General features: G+C 44.3%; 1 protein-coding gene across 1 annotated transcript; it reads right to left on the reverse strand.

Moving 5' to 3' along the window:
- Positions 1 to 8,811: 8,811 nt before the first annotated feature.
- On the reverse strand, positions 8,812 to 19,682 carry supt16h (SPT16 homolog, facilitates chromatin remodeling subunit). The gene is made up of 24 exons (XM_061066321.1): positions 19,363 to 19,682; positions 17,746 to 17,838; positions 17,337 to 17,507; positions 17,081 to 17,233; positions 16,823 to 16,969; positions 15,872 to 16,023; positions 15,031 to 15,203; positions 14,825 to 14,915; positions 14,669 to 14,742; positions 14,441 to 14,553; positions 14,251 to 14,316; positions 14,043 to 14,141; positions 13,544 to 13,659; positions 13,229 to 13,382; positions 13,003 to 13,130; positions 11,751 to 12,013; positions 11,547 to 11,665; positions 11,125 to 11,363; positions 10,954 to 11,029; positions 10,688 to 10,857; positions 10,468 to 10,597; positions 10,242 to 10,368; positions 10,073 to 10,150; positions 8,812 to 9,773 (listed from the first exon to the last, which is right to left on the reverse strand). Exons 1-24 carry the CDS (start codon positions 19,426 to 19,428, stop codon positions 9,568 to 9,570), a joined length of 3,204 nt encoding a protein of 1,067 aa, XP_060922304.1. The 5' UTR covers positions 19,429 to 19,682; the 3' UTR covers positions 8,812 to 9,567.
- Between the last annotated feature and the right edge of the window lie 443 nt (positions 19,683 to 20,125).

Consider the following 20,125-nt stretch of genomic DNA (forward strand, 5'->3'; position numbering starts at 1 on the left):
TGTTGTAGGTCTGAGTCAGAACCAAGGTCAAGAGGCAGCTGTCCAGGCTGCCCATCTGTGGGCACTTGTTCCACTTCTTCATCGTCCTCGTCCTGCACCACCGGAGGCTGCTCCTCAGGGAACAACCACAGCAGCAGCACCAACAGGTAGAACTCTGGACTTCTTCCTCCTTCCTGCCTCCTTTCTGTGGCCAAGAATCTCCCAATGATAGTTTGGAGTTTTTCCACCGAGGCGAGCTGAGGAGAATCCGGAATCCTGTTGCTCAAGATGATGTTGGAGAGGATGTACCTCTCTGCTACTTGGACATCATCAACATTTTTCTCATAGTCGATTTTCAACTCACGTTGGATTTCCTCTAAATCAAACCCTGATTTCGCCTCCTCCTGAAATCCTGCCCTTTTCCCCCTGGACCTGAAAAGGCCTTGATTCAAACACTCAAGAAGACCTGCGAAGCTGGTGGATTCAGCTGCTGCTTCTGTTGTGTAATGTTTGTAACATTTTGCCACAACCTGCCAGATGTAATCTGGCTCTAAAGTTGTCTCGTCGGGCATCGAGTAGGTCAGGTACCACTCAAAGAATTTAAACTTGGCTTTAACATCCTTTTTCTTGTTTTGGATTAAAGAAGCCTTCAGTTGGTTGTCTCTGAGTTTTTCAAAAGCGATCTTTGCCACTTCAAGGAAGCCGAAAAGGCCCCGATTGTTGAAAGTAGCTACAAAGCTTGCAGTTCCTTCTGTGTCCATCTGGAGGGGCTCCTCCTTTTCTGCTTTCCTCTCCACATCTGTAAATGCTGTGAAGGCCTCGTCTGCCATTCTTATGATTTCTCTTGGTCCCTTACCCTTCCTCAACAAACGGTTCTTATAAACCTGCCCAAGAGTGTCAGCTATGTAAGAGATGTCTGGAGCTCGATCAATGGCTTCCTTTGCCCATTCTTCAGCTTTCACATAGTCAGATGTTTTTTTAGCAATGTACAGACGAGAAACATGTTGGGGGAAAATGGCCTTCTCTGTGAATATTGTTGACGCTTCCTCCAAGACAAAAAGAGCTTCGTCACAACTCTCACGCTTCAGTATATCTTCAACCAACCTTGAGAACTTCTCTTTGCCTTTCAATCCCATTTCTCTCTTTGTCAGCAGATCTTTGATTAACTGGAGAACATGTGGTTCGGCCTGAGCTCCACAAAGTGAGAACATCATTTCGCTCACTGTATCACTCCTGGGAATCCCAATGTCAGCCATTACCTGCACAGCATATTGTGCAGATACCTGGTTAATCATACATACTTGTACGTGTCCATGGTTTGGACTGGATTTCCTGATGAATTTGGTAAAAGGCTCCATTCTGTGTTCAAAGGAGGGGGCTCCATGGATGGGATCAGGTGGGCCAAGAATCCTTTGACACTCAGACATCAGGAGGTAGGACTCAGGAACATACGCCTTCAGCAGGGCCAATGTACAGAACAGTCGCGTGTTGGTGGATGTGGGGTTTTCTTTCATATACAAAACACAGAGCTCAACCGATTTCAACCCTAGTATCTCTCTACGACGCTCCATTGTGTTGCTTTATCTTATTGTGAAGCGAAATATTGTGTTACAAGGCTTATTGTTGTGATTGGAGTGAGGCAAGAATCTTTTGTATTTCTCTCTGGTTCTCTCGGGTCAGTGCATCAGCATTTAAAAACCTGAGGAGGAGAGAACACAGCTTGTATTCTTCTCATTTCAAACACACAATAATTTATATAGCACATTGTAATCATTATATAATGTATAAACTTTAAAGGGTGAAATGGACTTATGAGAGTAACACAAGTTTTCATTTGAATCTTATCACAACATTCCCCTCATGCTCAGCGGTACTTTGTGTTTTGTGCTAATTGGAGAATGCTAACATGCTAAACCAAGACAGTGAACATGGTGAACATTATAATTCCTAAAAGAAGCATGTTAGCATTTAGCTGGTACTTTAGCATCGCGTGTAAGAGCAGAATTAACAGCTTGTTCATTTAAGTTAATTAAGTTAATGAGTCAGTTAATTAACTTCTCTAATTAGAGACTTGCAGTGACTCACCAGCATGAGATGTTGTCAACAACCTGGAAACCAGTTGTTCTTCTTCACGTATAGAGCAAATCTATTAAAAGAAAGATCAGCGACTTATAATCAGTAGAGATGAGCCGGATACTCGGCTGAAACGAGTATCCGGTACGGCTAAAGCACTTTTGCCGAGTACGAGTATAATACGAGTAATCGGAGTCATTATCTGTGCTCGGACTGAATGAAAATCCTCACACAGCGTCACAGCGCTCCTCCCGTCACACACGGCTCTGCTCACTCACTCACAGAACAGCTTCTGTCTCTCAGTCACTCAGGTTCACTGCGCATCGGGACTGTTCCATAGACTCAGTCAAGGAAGCAGAAATGATTCGTTCATTTCCCAACTGGGTCTTCGGGTACGAGTCTTTGGAACATTTTTCACGAGACCTGCATTGGCTCAGTAGAGGAGCGCTGCAGATGCGAGGGACGTTCACTGTCTCCCGGAGAAATGAACACTCTGTGTTTTTAGTGTGGAGGGACGTGAATTGTATTTGTTCACGGGTCATGGTCACTGGTTTTGTTGTTTTCACTTTACATTTACACTTACTTTACAGTAAAGTAAACCTCTATTAAATACAGTACAACATGACAGTTTGTATGGTTTGAAATTGTCATTTATTATCACACTGGCATTTAATTATCACGGCAAACAATTACACTGCACTAAACTTTAAGTGTTAATGTAAAGTGAAAATAGCAAGGCCAGTCTGTGTGACTTGTGAACGAATGTGGATCGCGTCTTTCTGTGCTGGGGACACAGAGTGTTCGTTTCTCCGGGAGACAGTGAACGTCCCTCGCATCTCACTCACACACACACACACACACACACACACACACACACACACACACACACACACACACACACACACACACACACACACACACACACACACACACACACACACACACACACACACAAACACACACACACCTGGTGTGGAAATAAATTTATAAAAAATAAAAAAATCATAAAAAAATTTCAAAGTTAAATAAGAAAGTTATGTTGAACCAGCCCACTTCCGGGTTAAATCACACCCACTTCCTGGTTAGGCCCCGCCCACTCCGAGTACGGATACGGATAATTCATATGGTAAACAGATACAGATACAGTTAATGCTGTACTCGCTCATCCCTAATAATCAGCAGCTTATAAACCCAGCCTCAACATATATGCTGATGATATAGTTTAATTTATGCCCAAATATATTTGGCTGAATATATTGAATTAAATATTACACCCCCAAAGATATATAAAACTGTTTAATTCATAAAAAAAGAACATGTTGGAAAAGCTCCAGTAAGATACCGACAAATTTACTACATCAGAAAAATCAATGAACAATAATCAACAAACGTTAATGCAAATGGTTTTACCTGATTGAGATCCAGCTGGTGTGTGTTTGACTGCAGATCCCCGGTGATGGAACTTATAAACACATTGGAGCCACTCCCTCTGCTTTATGTTCATAGTTCATGCCTCCCTTGTGATCCAGCATTTTAATGACAGCAGATCACTTATCGATTGCGTCACTAGAACTAATCTTAAAAGCTTGACTGACCAGATGCCATGAAACTGTTCAGTTTATTGTGAAATGATCTAAACCCAAAGCAGCATTTCTATCTATGAAATAAATACGCATTATATAGCAAACATTGAATGTTCCGTGTAGCCCATAAAGTCCTGGTCTATCATTCAAAGAACATCATATAGATATGAACATATTATCTAAAGCGGATTCGAATATTTCTAACAGGACACGGTGAATGTGTATGTTGAATTTAAGGAGCAAAGATACAGTATTAGAATCATCACAAAATTTTCAACAGTTTGATTCAACCCACTTTCACGTGCTGTGGTAAAGTTTACAAGGCTTTATAACTGTTTAAAGTATTTCTGTGGTATAAGAAACTTTGTAAATGTTAAATGATTATGAAACAGTTTATATTTCACAACCCACCCATGACCTCGACAGTTGTCCTGGATCAGTAGGTGCACCTCATTCAAATTCCTGTGATGAGAAAGAAATGAAACTTCTCAATTAAATTAGCACAAAGGAAAGTTGAAAGTTGAAGATATTTGTTGTCACTTTACAAGAATCAAAATGTAAAAGCGTAATTTCCTTTGTCTAAACACAGATAATAATAATAACGATTTTGTTTGTATAGCACTTATCAATACAATTCACAAAGTGCTTTATAACAAAAGATATGGAACTCACGATCAAAATAACAATAATAATAACTACTAATAAAATAATAATGATTATAATATAGAGACTGATAATAAATCCAATAGACACCACATGATAAAAACTTTATTATAAAGAAGAAGAACGGGTTTCTCTCCCCTGGTAGAAACCTTCTTAGTTGAAATGGAAATTAATTTTGTCATAAACAAATCTGGATGCTTAAGAGAGTGAATACCTGGCCAGTAGAAATCAATGGGGGAAAACATTTATTATTGTAAATACTAAACACAACCACAAAATCAGTTTTACAACCCAAATGTTTATATATGCAAGTATGCTGTATTTGAGAGAAATGTCTTTAATATCTTTATCACATAAGATTGAGACATATTTTCTTAAGAATATCCAAACATTACAACAAATCAGATTAATGTCAATCACATTTGACCCATGCACCTTCAAACACCGATAATTCAGACTACTGACTGAAAAAAAACAAGATAAAAGTTCGGTTGCTTTAGAGAAAAGTTACACTTAGTTTTCATGAATCCAAAAATATTTCACACGAGAATCATGGCTTTCAAGGTACCGATGGTGATCTGTTGTTGATTCCATCACCTGTTGAGCTGGGTCGAGATCCCAAAGTGTTCCTGGTCAGTCATTGTTCACTTGAGGGACTCGTACTAAGAAGAGGACAGGACCCTTAATGTTGAAGCCAAGATAGATGATCGTGGTGCTCAATGTAGGATCTTCTGGTTCAGCCTCTGTTGAAACCTTTACTTTCAACTCTCCGGCACAAATAAACACTTTATTGTCCTCAACCCTGACCGGTTGAAGGATGTTTTGGATTTCTGGCACTTGCCACACGTCACCGTTCTTCCACATGTTTTCAATCCGCCTTGCTTTCTCTGAATCAGTTGGATAGTTTTCACCCGCCAGCTCAGCGTCCACCGTTTGTTCCACGATTGCGTCCAGCCGTGATTTGTGAATCCATTTGCTCAGTCCAGAGCCCTTTCCCAAAAAAAACAGAGGCAAAAGGTAACGGGATCGGAGGTACTTGGCATAACTGGACCTTTCATAGGCTTCTTCCATGAAGGTGACATACTGTTGTAGGTCTGAGTCAGAACCAAGGTCAAGAGGCAGCTGTCCAGGCTGCCCATCTGTGGGCGCTTGTTCCACTTCTTCATCGTCCTCGTCCTGCACCACCGGAGGCTGCTCCTCAGGGAACAACCACAGCAGCAGCACCAACAGGTAGAACTCTGGACTTCTTCCTCCTTCCTGCCTCCTTTCTGTGGCCAAGAATCTCCCAATGACAGTTTGGAGTTCTTTCACCGAGGCGAGCTGAGGAGAATCCGGAATCCTATTACTCAAGATGATGTTGGAGAGGATGTACCTCTCTGCTACTTGGACATCATCAACATTTTCCTCATAGTCGTTTTTCAACTCACGTTGGATTTCCTCTAAATCAAACCCTGATTTCTCCTCTTCCTGAAATCCTGCCCTTTTCCCCCTGGACCTGAAAAGGCCTTGATTCAAACACTCGAGAAGACCTGCGAAGCTGGTGGATTCAGCTGCTGCTTCTGTTGTGTAATATTCGTAACAGAGTGCCACAACCTTCCAGAAGTAATCTGGCTCTAAAGTTGTCTCGTCAGGCATTGAGTAGGTCAGGTACCACTCAAAGAATTCAAACTTGGCTTCAACATCCTCTTTCCTGTTTTGGATTAAAGAATCCTTCAGTTGCTGATCTTTGAGTTTTTCAAAAGCGATCTTTGCCACTTGAAGGAAGCCGAAAAGGCCCCGATTGTTGAAAGTAGCTGCAATGCTTGCAGTACCTTTTGTGTCCATCTGATCGGGCTCTTCCCTGTCTGCTTTCCTCTCCACATCTGTAAATGCTGTGAAGGCCTCGTCTGCCATTCTCATGATTTCTTCTGGTCCCTTACTCTTCCTCAACAAACGGTTCTTATAAACCTGCCCAAGAGTGTCAGCTATGTAGGAGATGTCTGGAGCTCGATCAATGGCTTCCTTTGCCCATTCTTCAGCTTTTACATAGTCAGGTGGTTCTTTAGCAATGCAATACAGACGAGAAACAACTTGGGGGAAAATGGCCTTCTCTCTGAATATTGTTGACGCTTCCTCCAAGACTATTAGAGTTTCGTTAAAACTCTCATGCTCCAGTATATCTTCAACCAACCTTGAGAACCTCTCTTTGCCTTTCCATCCCATTTCTCTCTTTGTCAGCAGATCTTTGATTAACTGGAGAACATGTGGTTTGGCCTGAGCTCCACAAAGTGAGAACATAATTTTGCTCACTGTATCACTCCTGGGAATCCCAATGTCAGCCATTACCTCCACAGCCTTTTGTGCAAATACCTGGTCAATCATACATACACGTTTGTGTCCATGGTTTGGACTGGATTTCCTGATGAAGATGGTAAAAGGCTCCATTCTGTTTTCAAAGGGGGGGCCTCCATGGATGGGTTTTGGTGGGCCAAGAATCCTTTGACACTCAGACATCAGGAGGTAGGACCGAGGAACATACGCCTTCAGCAGCGCCAACATACAGAACAGTCGCGTATTGGTGGATGTGGAGTTTTTTTTCATAACCAATTCCTCCACTGACATCTCACTATCAGCACCAGAGGATTCAGTGTCTGGTGACCGACGCTCCATTGTGTTGCTTTATCGTATTGTGAAGCCAAATATTGTGTCACAAGGCTTATTTCTGTGATTGGAGTGAGCCAAGAATCTTTTGTATTTCTCTCTGGTTCTCTCGGGTCAGTGCATCAGCATTTAAAAACCTGAGGGGGAGAGAACACAGCTTGTATTCTTCTCATTTCAAACACACAATAATTTATATAGCACATTGTAATCATTATATAATGTATAAACTTTAAAGGGTGAAATGGACTTACGAGAGTAACACAAGTTTTCATTTGAATCTTATCACAACATTCCCCTCATGCTCAGCGGTACTTTGTGTTTTGTGCTAATTGGAGAATGCTAACATGCTAAACCAAGACAGTGAACATGGTGAACATTATAATTCCTAAAAGAAGCATGTTAGCATTTAGCTGTTACTTTAGCATCGCGTGTAAGAGCAGAATTAACAGCTTGTTCATTTAAGTTAATTAAGTTAATTAGTCAGTTAATTAACTTCTATAATTAGAGACTTGCAGTGACTCACCAGCATGAGATGTTGTCAACAACCTGGAAACCAGTTGTTCTTCTTCACGTTTTACAGCAAATCTATTAAAAGAGAGATCAGCGACTGATAATCAGCAACTTATAAACCCAGCATCAACATATATGCCGATGATATAGTTTAATTTATGCCCAAATATATTTGGCTGAATATATTGAATTAAATATTACATCCCCAAAGATATATAAAACTGTTTAATTCATAAAAAGATACCGACACATTTACTACATCAGAAAAATCAATGAACAATAATCAACAAACGTTAATGCAAATCGTGTTACCTGATGGAGATCCAGCTGGTGTGTGTTTGACTGCAGATCCCCGGGGATGGAACTTATAAAGACGTTGGAGCCACTCCCTCTGCATTATGTTCATAGTTTCATGCCTCCCTTGTGATCCAGCATTTTAATGACAGCAGATCACTTATCGATTGCGTCACTAGAACTAACCTTAAAAGCTTGACTGACCAGATGCCATGAAACTGTTCAGTTTATTGTGAAATGATCTAAACCCAAAGCAGCATTTCTATCTACGAAATAAATACGCATTATATAGCAAACATTGAAAGTTGCGTATAGCCTGTAAAGTCCTCGTCTATCATCCAAAGGGCATCATATAGATATGAACATATTATCTAAAGCAGATTCGAATATATTTAACAGGACACGGTGAATGTGTACGTTTAATTTAGGGAGCAAAGATACAGTATGAGAATCATCACAAAATCTTCAACAGTTTGATTCGACCCACTTTCACGTGCTGGGGTAAAGTTTACAAGTTTTCATCACTGTTTAAAGTATTTCTGTGGTATAAGAAACTTTGTAAACGTTAAATGATTATGAAACAGCTTTAATTTCACAACCCGCCCATGACCTCAACAGTTGTCCTGTTTCTGGTTCCAGAGGTTACTTCCTGTAAATGAGGAGTTTTTTCCGTCCACAGTCGCAGTTCATTGTGGGAACTGTTGGTTTCTCTATAATCTTTAAGGTCTTAACCTTCTATGTAAAGCATCTCAAGATAATGTATATTATGATTTGGGCGCTATACAAATAAAATTGAATTGAGTTAAGTGTCAATTTGTCTTTCGCAAATGTGGCCGATAGAAATCATATACACTGGGTTTATAAATCTGGAACCTCTTGTAGGATTGAATCTTAGGCAAACTTCTAGGCATTTCAAATCTTACTCTTACAGATTTTTAAGTTGAAAGTTCGGCTCTGGTTATTAGTAATTTAGTCCGTAGTCATTTCTCCGGATCTTTCTTGGGTGTCACGTGTGAAACTGGTTTTCCTGACGCCTTGTCATGAGGAGAGTAAACAGACCATTGAAAACTACAATTCCATTTCATTTTATTACAAAAACAAAAACAGGATTTTCAGAATTAACAGTACAACATATCTACTCAGAATGAAAGAAAAAGAAAAAGGGACAGAGAAGAGCGAAGGAGACAGTTTGTGTTTCTGTCTGCAAACGTTTACAAACCCGTTCAAATAAGTATTATCAGAAAATGTGTGTCTGCGCCCCCCCCCTCCCGTCAAAAAAACAAAACAGAAAAATGTTTCATTTAATTACCACAACTGAACGAATACAGAAGAAAACATGGCTGGAAGGGGAAATGAGGAGGAGGAGGAGAGGGAATCTCAGCTTTTTATATAAAACACTTGGCAGAGGATCAGGTCTCATCTCTTTATTTATTAGTTAAGAAACTTATTTTTTTTTAAACAAAAAAATAAACAATGCTTGCAATTAAAAACCCATTTAAACACACACACACACACACATGAAACCCTGATGGATGGATGGAGAAGGGAAGTGGAAACGAAAGAGGAGGAGGAGGAGGAGTGAAGAGGGAGAAGAGCTGATGAGTGAAGTGTGCGACCGGTTCCTTCTCTACCGCCTCAACGTCCACACTTCACTGACCAACACCAACATAAGGGCCGTCTACGTCTTTATACACATCGTGTGTGAGTGTGTGTGTGTGTGTGTGTAAGAAGTGTTCGGGCGACAAGAGCCAGTTGGGGTCGGAGGGAGGGTCAAGGGTCAGCTAGGGTTTGGCAGTGTGTGTGTGTGTGTGTATTTGTGTGACATTTAGGTCCGTCGCTTCTTCTTGCTAGGTGAGCCTGACGGGCGGGATGATGGGCGGGACGATGGGCGGGACGATGGGCGGGATGATGGGCGGGACGACGGGCGGGAAGACGGGCGAGCAGACGGGCGGGAAGCAGGGCCGGAGGACGGCCGGATCTTTCTCTTCCTGTTGGCCGTGTCCTCGTCCTCGTAGACGCTCTCTTTGTCAGCTGAGGGGGACAAGATGTATGTTAACAATAAGTGTTGTGACGAAGCGTGTTCATAATTGACTGGATGGGAGGATGGGAGGTCAGAGAAGAACCCGATCCAGGAACTTGTTCTAACTTTCTTTCAACACTTTCCTGAATTTCCCAGATTAAATCAAGGATCTTGTTACAGTGTCAAATATGTAAATATATTGTATGTGCTTCGATTTGATCCAAATTGTCTCTCACAGGTTAAACTTGATGTTGTCAATTATCCTTCCCAGACGGAACAGACTGATGAGGAATAAGCTGCAGGTACAAACCTTTCCTGGCCTCTTCCTCCAGCTCGTCCCAGTCTTTCCCGCTCTCTTCCTCGCTGCCCAGCGATTCACTGTACTCCGCTGAACACAAGACATTCACAACTCGTATCAGAGACATCGGATCAAACTGGATTTACAGATTTCATATTTAGTAAACGTTTACTAAACCGACCCGAGTCCTCCGTGTCTGAGCTGTAATCCTCATCGCTGTCCTCCACCTCTTCCTCTTCTTCATCTGCAGACGGGTTGAACGTTTCATCCTCCATCTCGGACTCTGAATCTTCCTCTCCACCACTTCCCTGAGACACAGACCAGACGCAGTAAAGCAGATATAATCACAGATGGTGAAGAGTTACGGATCATCAGGAGAAAGGCTTCCTCCACTGAGCTGAACTTACTTCGCTCTCTGGGTCTAAGAAGGACCAGCCCCCCTGCTCGAAGAAACCCTCGGGGTCGTCCACGATGGTTTTCATGATCTTGGTCCAGTTCAGCGACTGGACTCCCTCCGTGTACTTGATGTCACACGAGCTGAGGAAGAGACAGAAAACATTAACTGACAGAAACAACGCGAGAGTTGTCACTCAGACTTTCAAAGCATCATGGTGACAGGTGTCGTACTTGAGCCACTCCTTGATGGGGTCCAGGGAGTTGACGGGCACGGCGTTGATCATGGTGACCTTCTTGTTGTAGTCCTTGTAGACGATGACCACGTCAAAGTTCTTCAGGTGGAACTGCACACGCTCAAAGTGGACCAGCTCCACTTCGTCCAGGGTCACAGCAAACGGCGGCTTGATGGGGACAGAAACAGTTAAATTTGTCTAAACTTCTCTGAACCAAAGTTAAACTTTCAGAACAGAATATTGTTCTTGAAGGTTCTCACTCACCCATTCAGTAACATTGACAAGGGAGCTGGAAGTGGGCTGTAGCAGGCAGGTGCTCCTGTAGGGGGCGCCCTGGAACCTGGAAACAAAAGACACCCAGAGAAAACAAATGAGTCCACCTGCTTCTCGGGTATTCACGTTCTCTCCATCACGTTGTCCGGACGCTCCTCTCACCCCAGGTCTCTGAACGGAACCTCGAACTCCAGCTGCTCTTTCGTCAGCGTCTCCACCTTCTCGATGAAGTTCTTGAAGGCCGACTTGAGCTTGTGCCTCATCTCGCGCTCCATCTGCTCGGCGTACAGGTCGTCTCGGTCGTGCATGTGTTGGTGTTTGCCCAAGTCCGTGGTGATCTCGCCGACTTCCGTGTAGAACTGGACGTCTGTGTGGCGCCTCTTCCCAAACATGATGGCGTTCTGCAGGAAAAGTGTGATGGAGATAATTAGACATTTGAACGCCTCCTGCAAAAGCAACACTACGTAACGTTTACTGAGCAGCAGCGCCCCCTGCAGCCACAGGTTGATTAACTCTGTTGGGCTGCGTGTCCGAGCGATGAAATGATTTTGCCGCCTCAGTGAAGGTTGAACCAACAAACGCACCCTCAGGTGGAAGTGCAGCACGATGATCATCTCCCCATCACACGGCTGGAAGATGGCGTGCTTCATGTTGTTGTAGAGGATGTCCACCTTGTCACCGCGGACCGACGTGAACCGGAAACCTGCACGAGGAAATCACAGGAGTTTACTTCTACGCCTGCTCACAGTTCTTAACTCTACCAGCAGGTGTAACTCCTGCTTCCTCACCGTTGGTGTGAGCCTCCAGCGAGCCCTGCATCCTCTTCTGAGCGATGTTGGGTCGGATGTAGAGGTCTTTGAGCTTGGGGTTGCTGCGGTTGAGGTTGATGACCAGCGTGTCCTGCTTGACGATGCCCTCCTTCTCCTTCTCCTCCGCCTCTCGCGTCTTGTAGCGCTTCTGCACCTCCTTGATGATGCGGAAGGCGTTCTGCAGGTTGGTGGAGGGAACCGACGTGTCGCCGGGCGCCTTCAGGTTGGACGCTCGGTACGTGCTGAGGGGAGAAGGAGTGAGAACAACACATTTTAGTTTGAAGTAAGTTAAATTTAAAATAACAAAAACACCTAAATTAAGACACTAAAGACTAGGGTTGCAAAGGGGCGGAAAGTTTCCGGTAAATTTAACTTTCCATGGGAAGTTTGGCTCGGGAATTTTGAAAAAAAACAAAACTACGCAAATTAACCGCTGAGCAATAAAAACATCATTCAAAACTCTATTTTAAAGATGTATGGAACGTTGAGTTTCAACCCTCCACTGGTCATTCTTCCATCACATGCACAGATAACTCCCAGCATGCTTCACTCTACAGCAGGGCTATTGAGGCCTGCTGTAGAGTGCAGGACTAGTCAGGTAAGTTTCCATGATATTACTGGGAAATATATTAGCATGCTGATTGAGGATTGTTCATCTGTTCATCTAGACTATTTCCATTCATTTATCCATCAATTGTAAAATATGTTTACAGACGATTCCAATTGTTTGGCTAACTATTTATATCTCTGGCATTGCATTAGTGTTTTTTTACAAACTTTTTTCTCATCTTATTCTACAGAACAATGCCACGTGCACCATCTCATGTGTGGAGACATTTCACCCCATCCAATGTAGAAGGAAAGGCTGTGTACATTTGCAAATACTGTGCAAAGACCTATGTTAAGAATGACACAACGATGCAGAAGCATATAGTCAAGTGCCCAAAGTTTCCTCAGGGCTCAAATCAGCCTATGACAAAACAAAATGTTTATATTTATGTCTGTATATGACAAGGTAAATACAGTTAGTATAAATTACCCACAACATTCCCAGTTTATTCCCGTATATTCCCGTTAATTCCCATGGAAAGTTTCCAACTTTGAATATTCCCGGAATTTTGCAACCCTACTAAAGACACAACAATGCCTTAACGTCAAATTAGAGTTTCAGTTTCCTGGACATGAAATACAGGGAATATTTTAACGATTACTTGGTAAATATTTAACTCACATTTCTTTGACAAACGTGGCGTCAGGGTTGGGGAAGATGTTTCCCTCTTGTCGACCCAGAGAGCTGCCGGGGACGTAGAAGTTGATCCTCAGGTAGGTGTAGTCTCCTTCTACCGACATACTGATGTTCTGAACACGAGAGACAAGCAAAGATCACATGATCAATAAGAAAAATATAAAACCCCAGATCGAACGCCAGTAGACAGATGGAGAATTCGAAGTATCACCTTGATGGTGGCGATGTGGAACGGCGTGGCGATGCCGAACACGGGCATGACGACCGTCTCGTACTTCTTGTCGATGAAGATCTTCATTTCTCGGATGTCTCTTTCTCGGGGCATCTGAGACACGTTCTTATAGGACACGTTAGATTTTCTGGCCCTGAAAAAATTAATAAAATAAAGAAGAGTTAATTCTATCTGTCAGTGTCTAACCGGAGTATTTCTTATCAGATTGGTGGATTCAATTAATCAAGTGACTCCAGCCCACGTGTGGATTTATCCAAACATCCTCTAGCGCCCCCTTCAGGCTCCATCACTCACTTCTGAATCTGCTGCTCTCCCTTCTGCTCCGTCAGGCGCCGCTTGGCTTCTTCGTTCAGATGATTGGCCAGCTCCTTCTGGTGGGTCCGCCTCTTCTCCTCCGCAGTCAGCTCGTTCTGAGTGTTGACAAAAGACACAACTGAGTGACAACGCCTCCAACACCAGGGAAATCAAAAGGAATGAACAACCACAACACACATGCAGAGAACAGACATGTGTCACAGCTTCGGATGGTCAGGAAAAAACAAAAAACACACAGAAAAAAAACAATAATGATAAACTCGCTGAAATGAAAATGAGAAACGTTTTCTCATCTGCAGGTGGAGTTTTGTTCCAACTGAACAACTCAGCCGATGAGATTTGAGAAGAAACAATGGCTACTTACCTTCCCCAGTAGCTGGTAGAGCACAGAAACATTCACACGCTTAGTTATCAACGCAGAGTCAAGGTGACAAATAAACACTTATCACCTGTCACACGGTGAAAACAACACACTCACTCTGGTCCTGTCCGCCAGCAGCGCCGCGCTCCGGGCTCCTTTCCCCAGCAGCTCCTCCGCATCGTCGCCATCTTCCTCCTCGTCCTCCTCGTCGTCATTCTGAGAAAAAGAAGAGACGCCACAATACATAACGTCATATTAGTGTTTTCCTCTGGCTGGCTGGAAGTGGCTAAAGGGCTCGACTGAAAGCTGGAGCTCAGACACCTACCTTCAGAAAGATCCCCACGTTCTTGATCTTCTTCTTGACGGGCGTGAGTATCGTGGCGGCTTCTTCCTGTTACACAAACGTTTCCAGATGTCAGAGAGATCGGCTCGTGGATTACACTTTTTGGATTCTGATATTCCTCCACACACACACACACACACACGTCTGAGCAGCTCTTTGTAAAATCACTCACCTCATTGATCTGGACTGAGTCACCAACGAATAAGGCGTATTTCTTCTGCTCATCCTTTTTACCCTCTTTGTTAACGAGGTCAGCAAATCCCAAACTGATGCTCAGCACCATGCCTGCAAGACACACACACGTTCTCCATTTAGCTTTGAGTTGAAATAAATGGAATAAAAACACTAATATTGCCAGGAGATGAGAAAAATTGTAAAGAGTAGAATTCAAAAAACTGACCTTTTTTCAGTTTGTACTGGTTCTTAGCGTTCACCACCAACGAGCCTTCTCTGAACTCGATTCCCATCGCAAATCTACGATGAAACAAAAACACTGTTACGGGTGGAACCGCGGGTGAGTACGTGGAAAAGAAAGATGGAAGTCGTGGAAACGCACCCGAGGTTTTTCGTCAGCTTAGACACGAGCTCCGACTTCTCCTTCTTCACGTACTCCAGGACGGCGTTGTAGGCGTCGCAGATTTTCACACCTGAGGAGGAGACGGAACAATCAGCTCAATGTGCTCAGGCTGACATCAGAGAGCACTTCATAGATGTACAGGTGCATGAAGGATGGAACCCCACCCCCCCCCTCCAGAGACCCACCGTGCTTGAGCTCTTTGAGCAGCTCCTCCTCCACCTGCAGCAGGAAGTTGTAGTTGTCCTGCATCTCCTGGGGGGGGTCCACCATGAGGGTCCGCACCAGGTTGGAGCAGTACGACTTGTAGCGGATCCCCATGGCGCAGGTGATGGCACCGAAGTGAATGTGGTTCTTGTCGCTGGTGAAGAGACAGAACGGAGACAATTCAAACGACAATTCAAACTTTTTTAAAGCAAAAATGTCAAATATTTGTTTTAGTTTCATCAGATAAATCAGTAAATTCTCTTTTCCTGTGTCGTGTATTCGTTAGAGTAGAACATGTTGGTGTGTTCGAAACATAATGACAGGCTGATATTTATGATGCTTATCTTCGTGACTCTCAGACATTTCCAGAGAGTCCTCCAGATGTTTATTCAAGGAGGTCTGTCCCTCTTTGGAAAGACCTTTTACCTAGGGAATGACCTCTGACCAGAAAATGGATGGGGGTAAAGGGAAGCTCCTTGACCAATGCATTTTCATCTTCATGTGCAAAACACCTCCTTATTTAGGCTGAAGACCCTGTTGTGTGATGTAATGTTATCTCTAGGTTTGGGGTCCCACCTCCAACCTATAAAACTTCTTGCCCTGCAGGGAGACTTCAGACTTTCACCATTTGGCTGTGTGATTTCTCCGAGTCTCTAGAGCTCGTCCTGACCTGTGCTACTTTGTGTAATAAACATCATTATACTTGTAAGTACTGGGTCCGCGTTCCTTTCCTTATTCATCAACTTCTACAACAACCACAATACACGTCACCTGCTCAGATGTTGAGTGGAAATCCGACTCTGCTGAGACCGGGTCTCTTACCTGACGACGCTGAACTTGAGGCTGTAGTTTCCACCGCTCTGGATGATGGGGGGGTAACACATCTCCACTGTGGAAGGGTCCGCCCCCCCCAGGTACTTCTTCTCCTCGATGGCCTTCTCTACCGACTCGGCCAGTTTACTGTGGCGCACTTTCTGTTGGGCGAGGGAGGGAAGAGAGACACAATTCAACACAAGACCTCAGGGGTTTATACGTCTTGGACAAGAGATACGAACAGAATGTGTGTAATAGTGGTGGGGGAAAAAATCTATTCTGTTCAGTATCGCGATATCTTGCGCCCGCATTTTAATTTAAAAAAAAAAAAAAATGCCGAGGAGAGTTTCAGAGTTTAAAAGATACCTAGTGTGTGTGAGGAAAGGATGTTATCCACTGCAGGAGATACAGTAACGTTCCAATTTGATTGAAGCTCTAGGTTACTCTTATTCATATGATTATTCTCAGGTTTATGTTACTCTATTATGTCTGCTTGATGTTACTGTATTGTATGTAAATAATTGTGAGTTATGTGCTGGGAGCTCAGTGTTCATGTGAGAGGTCTCCTATTCAGAAAATAATTACAAAGGTCCTGTGTCCTGAATGTTCAAGGACAAAGTTTTTGCACTTCAGTTAATGTGGAGAAGACAATGTTGTTCACAGAATTAAATGTGACATTTGAAGTGAGTTGAGCAGTCTTATTGTCCTCATTTTTTGTAATGCCTTTGAATAATATGGGGGACATGAATCGCAATATATCGCAGAATCGAATCGCAATACTTGCAGTATCGCATTATATCGCAGAATCGCAATACTATTGAATCGTGGCCCAAATATCGCATTTTTGCCAATTCCCACCCCCAGTGTGTAATGGTGGAGAGAGAGAGACGTTGTGCAAAGAACACAAACACACAAACACTTCACAGCTAACAACGTGTTCCTGCTCTTCCTGGTCCTCACCTCATCGGCATCAACGATCTCCATGACGCGCTCTTTGAAGAACTTGGAGTAAACCTCGCTGGTGATGGCCGCTGCCTTCTTCATCAGGTTGAGCTCCCCGTCTTCCTTCACCGCCGTCGTGTACGCCACCACCGCGCTGATGTCCACCTGCACACGGGACACGGGTCAAGAGGGTCATTGATAATAGCTTAAAACCCAGACTCCTCCTACTTTTCACTTCTGATCACAGGAGTTAAAAGGTGCAGCTTCGGGTCTCACCTTCTCCAGGCCCTCGGCGGTGATGGTGTCGTTCCAGCTCTTCATGTACTCTCCGGGGAACTTGTCCTTGCTGAAGATCCCGACCTTCTTTCCCTCTTTGCTGCCTCGGATCGCCTCGATCATCTTGTCAAAGTTGCCCTTGTTGCTTTCATTCTGGAAAACCATCAACAAAGTGAAGAGTCAGCTTTTTTGAAAACACAACAGAACAAACTCCACAAGCTCCAATATTAAAAATCATATGATGGTATCTATGCACCTTTTCCCTGGTGAGCAGCGTGATGGGCGGGACTCCGTTGGCGTTCTCGTTGCCTTTGGTGATCGCCACCTGTTTGAGGAAATCCACTTTCTTCTTGCTGGCGAGGAAGAGGATCTTGGTGTCGCAGAACACCATGATGGTGTCCGTCAGCTCGTAGCCAAACAGCCAAGTCTGAGGAGAAGGAGGAGAGAAAGAATCCGTGAAGTGAAGGAGGAACCCAGAGGAACTCCCCCAGAGTCGATATGAAGCGCGAGCGAGAACCAACGACATCCAGACAACGGCCCAAAGCATCTGGTACTGTCACACTGTAGCTACATCATGAAGTGACTACAGGAAAGTGTCTGTTCATTGCACCTGACTGTGGCGTCCTCGGCTTCCTCGGGCTTTCATCACGCGGCGGCGTCCTTACCTGTATGGCCGTGGATTTGGCGTAAACGATCTCCTCGTCCACTCCGACTGAAACCACCATGGCGTCGACTTTGCCAAACTCGTCATCTCCTTTCTGCAGGAGGACAAACAGAACAGCACGTGAGACTGGAGGAGACCGAGGGGACGTCCATCATGTCCACAGGTTCAGGAAGTGTCTCCAGATGAAGAACTGGAGACATCAGTGATATCAGGGACACGCCCCCTCCTCCAACCACTGAACATTTGTACATTGCACAGACTGTTACTTTGTTTTTTTATACTGTATATCCTGCCTATAGTGTATTCATATTTATAGTCTGCTCATAGTGTATTCATCGTCCATATATCTTACAATTCCTGTTAATACTGTTATATTGAGTAGCTCATAACTCTATTACTGTATATATGTATATACTTTATTCTACTTTACTCAACTTTATTTAATTCTATTTCTTATATATTGTTGTTTTTTTTTTATTGTTGTTTTATGTTCAGTGCATCAATGACACCAAGGCAATTTCCTGTATGGGCAAATAAAAGAATTCTGATTGTGATTCTACTGTACAGATCCTATTTATTACATTTTCACTTTAATATGCACAATACTCTGCATTAATAGGCACAATACTCTGCATTAATATGCACAATACTCTGCATTAATATGCACAATACTCTGCACTTTTACTGCCTTTCTTTGCACTTCTGGTTAGACGCTAAACTGCATTTCGTTGCATATGTACTTGTACTGTGCAATGACAATAAAGTTGAATCTAATCTAATGTAGAAGTGTGTGGAGTCTTCAGCAGCTGCACACAGCTCATTCAATGTCTTTTAAAGGACATAAACAATGCATATTATCATCATTATATCAACAAAAGAGACATTTATCTGCAGGATTCAGCTGCAAAATAAACAACAGCATCGTTTTCTAACTTCAGGAAACTGACTCGAGTCCCTGGGGATAAAAGCAGCTTCGGGATTTGACGACGTGAGACAGGAAACGTGTAGAAACTTTGAATAAAGTGATTTCCAGAAGCTGCACATGTCACTTTATTGAGATGCTAACTAGCCTGCTAGCATTAGCATGTGGCGTCAAACTGACAGTTAGCTTTAAAAACCGACTGGGAATCGAACCCAGGTCGGTGGAAGTCGCGGGTCAAGTTGTTTGTGTCACTTTTAACCCGGGTTACTCGTCACGGGAAGCGGGTCTGGCTCGCTACGCGTTTACCCGCCTGGCTCGGGAGCTAGCTCGGGGGGGGGACACTTGCTAGCTAGCATGCTAACGCGGTGAATGGGAAGCCTGGCGTGTTAGCATGGGGACAGCTAGCCCGGTATTGTGGGACGAGACAGGCGCGGGGACGTGTCCCGGGTGGACCGGGGACACGTGGAGTCCACCACCCGGGTCCCACGGAGACACCCGGGGGGACCGAGGCCCGGCGCGGACCCTGGAGCCCCGGGTGTCGGCGGGGAGACCTCACCGCTCCTCCCCGACAACAAGGCGACTCGCCCGGCTAGAAAAACGCGGCGGTTCGCCTCTCGGCACCGGTTCCCCCCCACTCCCGGGTCACAGGTTCGATCCCGGTGCCGCGTCCACCCGGAACCAGCAACCCGTCCTCACCTTCCAGTTGCTGTATAACCTCTTGATGCGGCGGTAGTACGCGTCCTTGTCCAGGTTGACCGCCATGGTGAGAGCTCCGCTGCCAACTCCAGCTCCCGGCTTCTCAGCAGGCCGCAGGAGGAGGAGGATGAAGAGGAGGAAGAGGAAGAGGAGGAGGAGGTGATGAGGAGGAAGAGGATCCGAGTCAACCCACAACAACGCACTCTCTCTCCACCCTGCTTGGGGGGGAAGAGGGGGGGGTGCTCGAGGCCTCCGGGATTCGAACCAACCAGAATAAAAACACTAATATCGTCCACACGCAGAAATATTAAAATGAGTGTGAGCTCCTCTCTCTTTCTCTCTCTCTCTCTCTTCCTCTCTCCTCCAGTCTCTCATTAACTCACCCCCCTCTGTGCCTCCCTCTCCTCCCTCCCCCCTGCTCTCCTCATATAACACACATGATAATAAACCGGATTAAAGTCATTAATATTAATATTCCTCTAATCACAGATCGTCACGGACAGCCGATGATCCACACGTCACTCGACCTCTTCTTTACTTCTTTTCACTTTGTCCTATTATCTTTTAATTGTGGCGCATTTTAATGTGGCGGTGACGCAACAGCGCCCCCTGCCTTGCGTGACCCACGCTGCTTTTCTTTCCCGCCACGGTGGGTTTTCCCGCCACCGTCATCAAAAGCTCCGGGTGACGTCACTCTCGCGATACGAGCTACAGCGACGGGATCAGCTGAGGGACACGTGACCCCGCGAGTGAACAAAGTTTT

This window comes from Limanda limanda, chromosome 22, assembly GCF_963576545.1.
Source record: "Limanda limanda chromosome 22, fLimLim1.1, whole genome shotgun sequence".
Taxonomy (NCBI): domain Eukaryota; kingdom Metazoa; phylum Chordata; class Actinopteri; order Pleuronectiformes; family Pleuronectidae; genus Limanda; species Limanda limanda.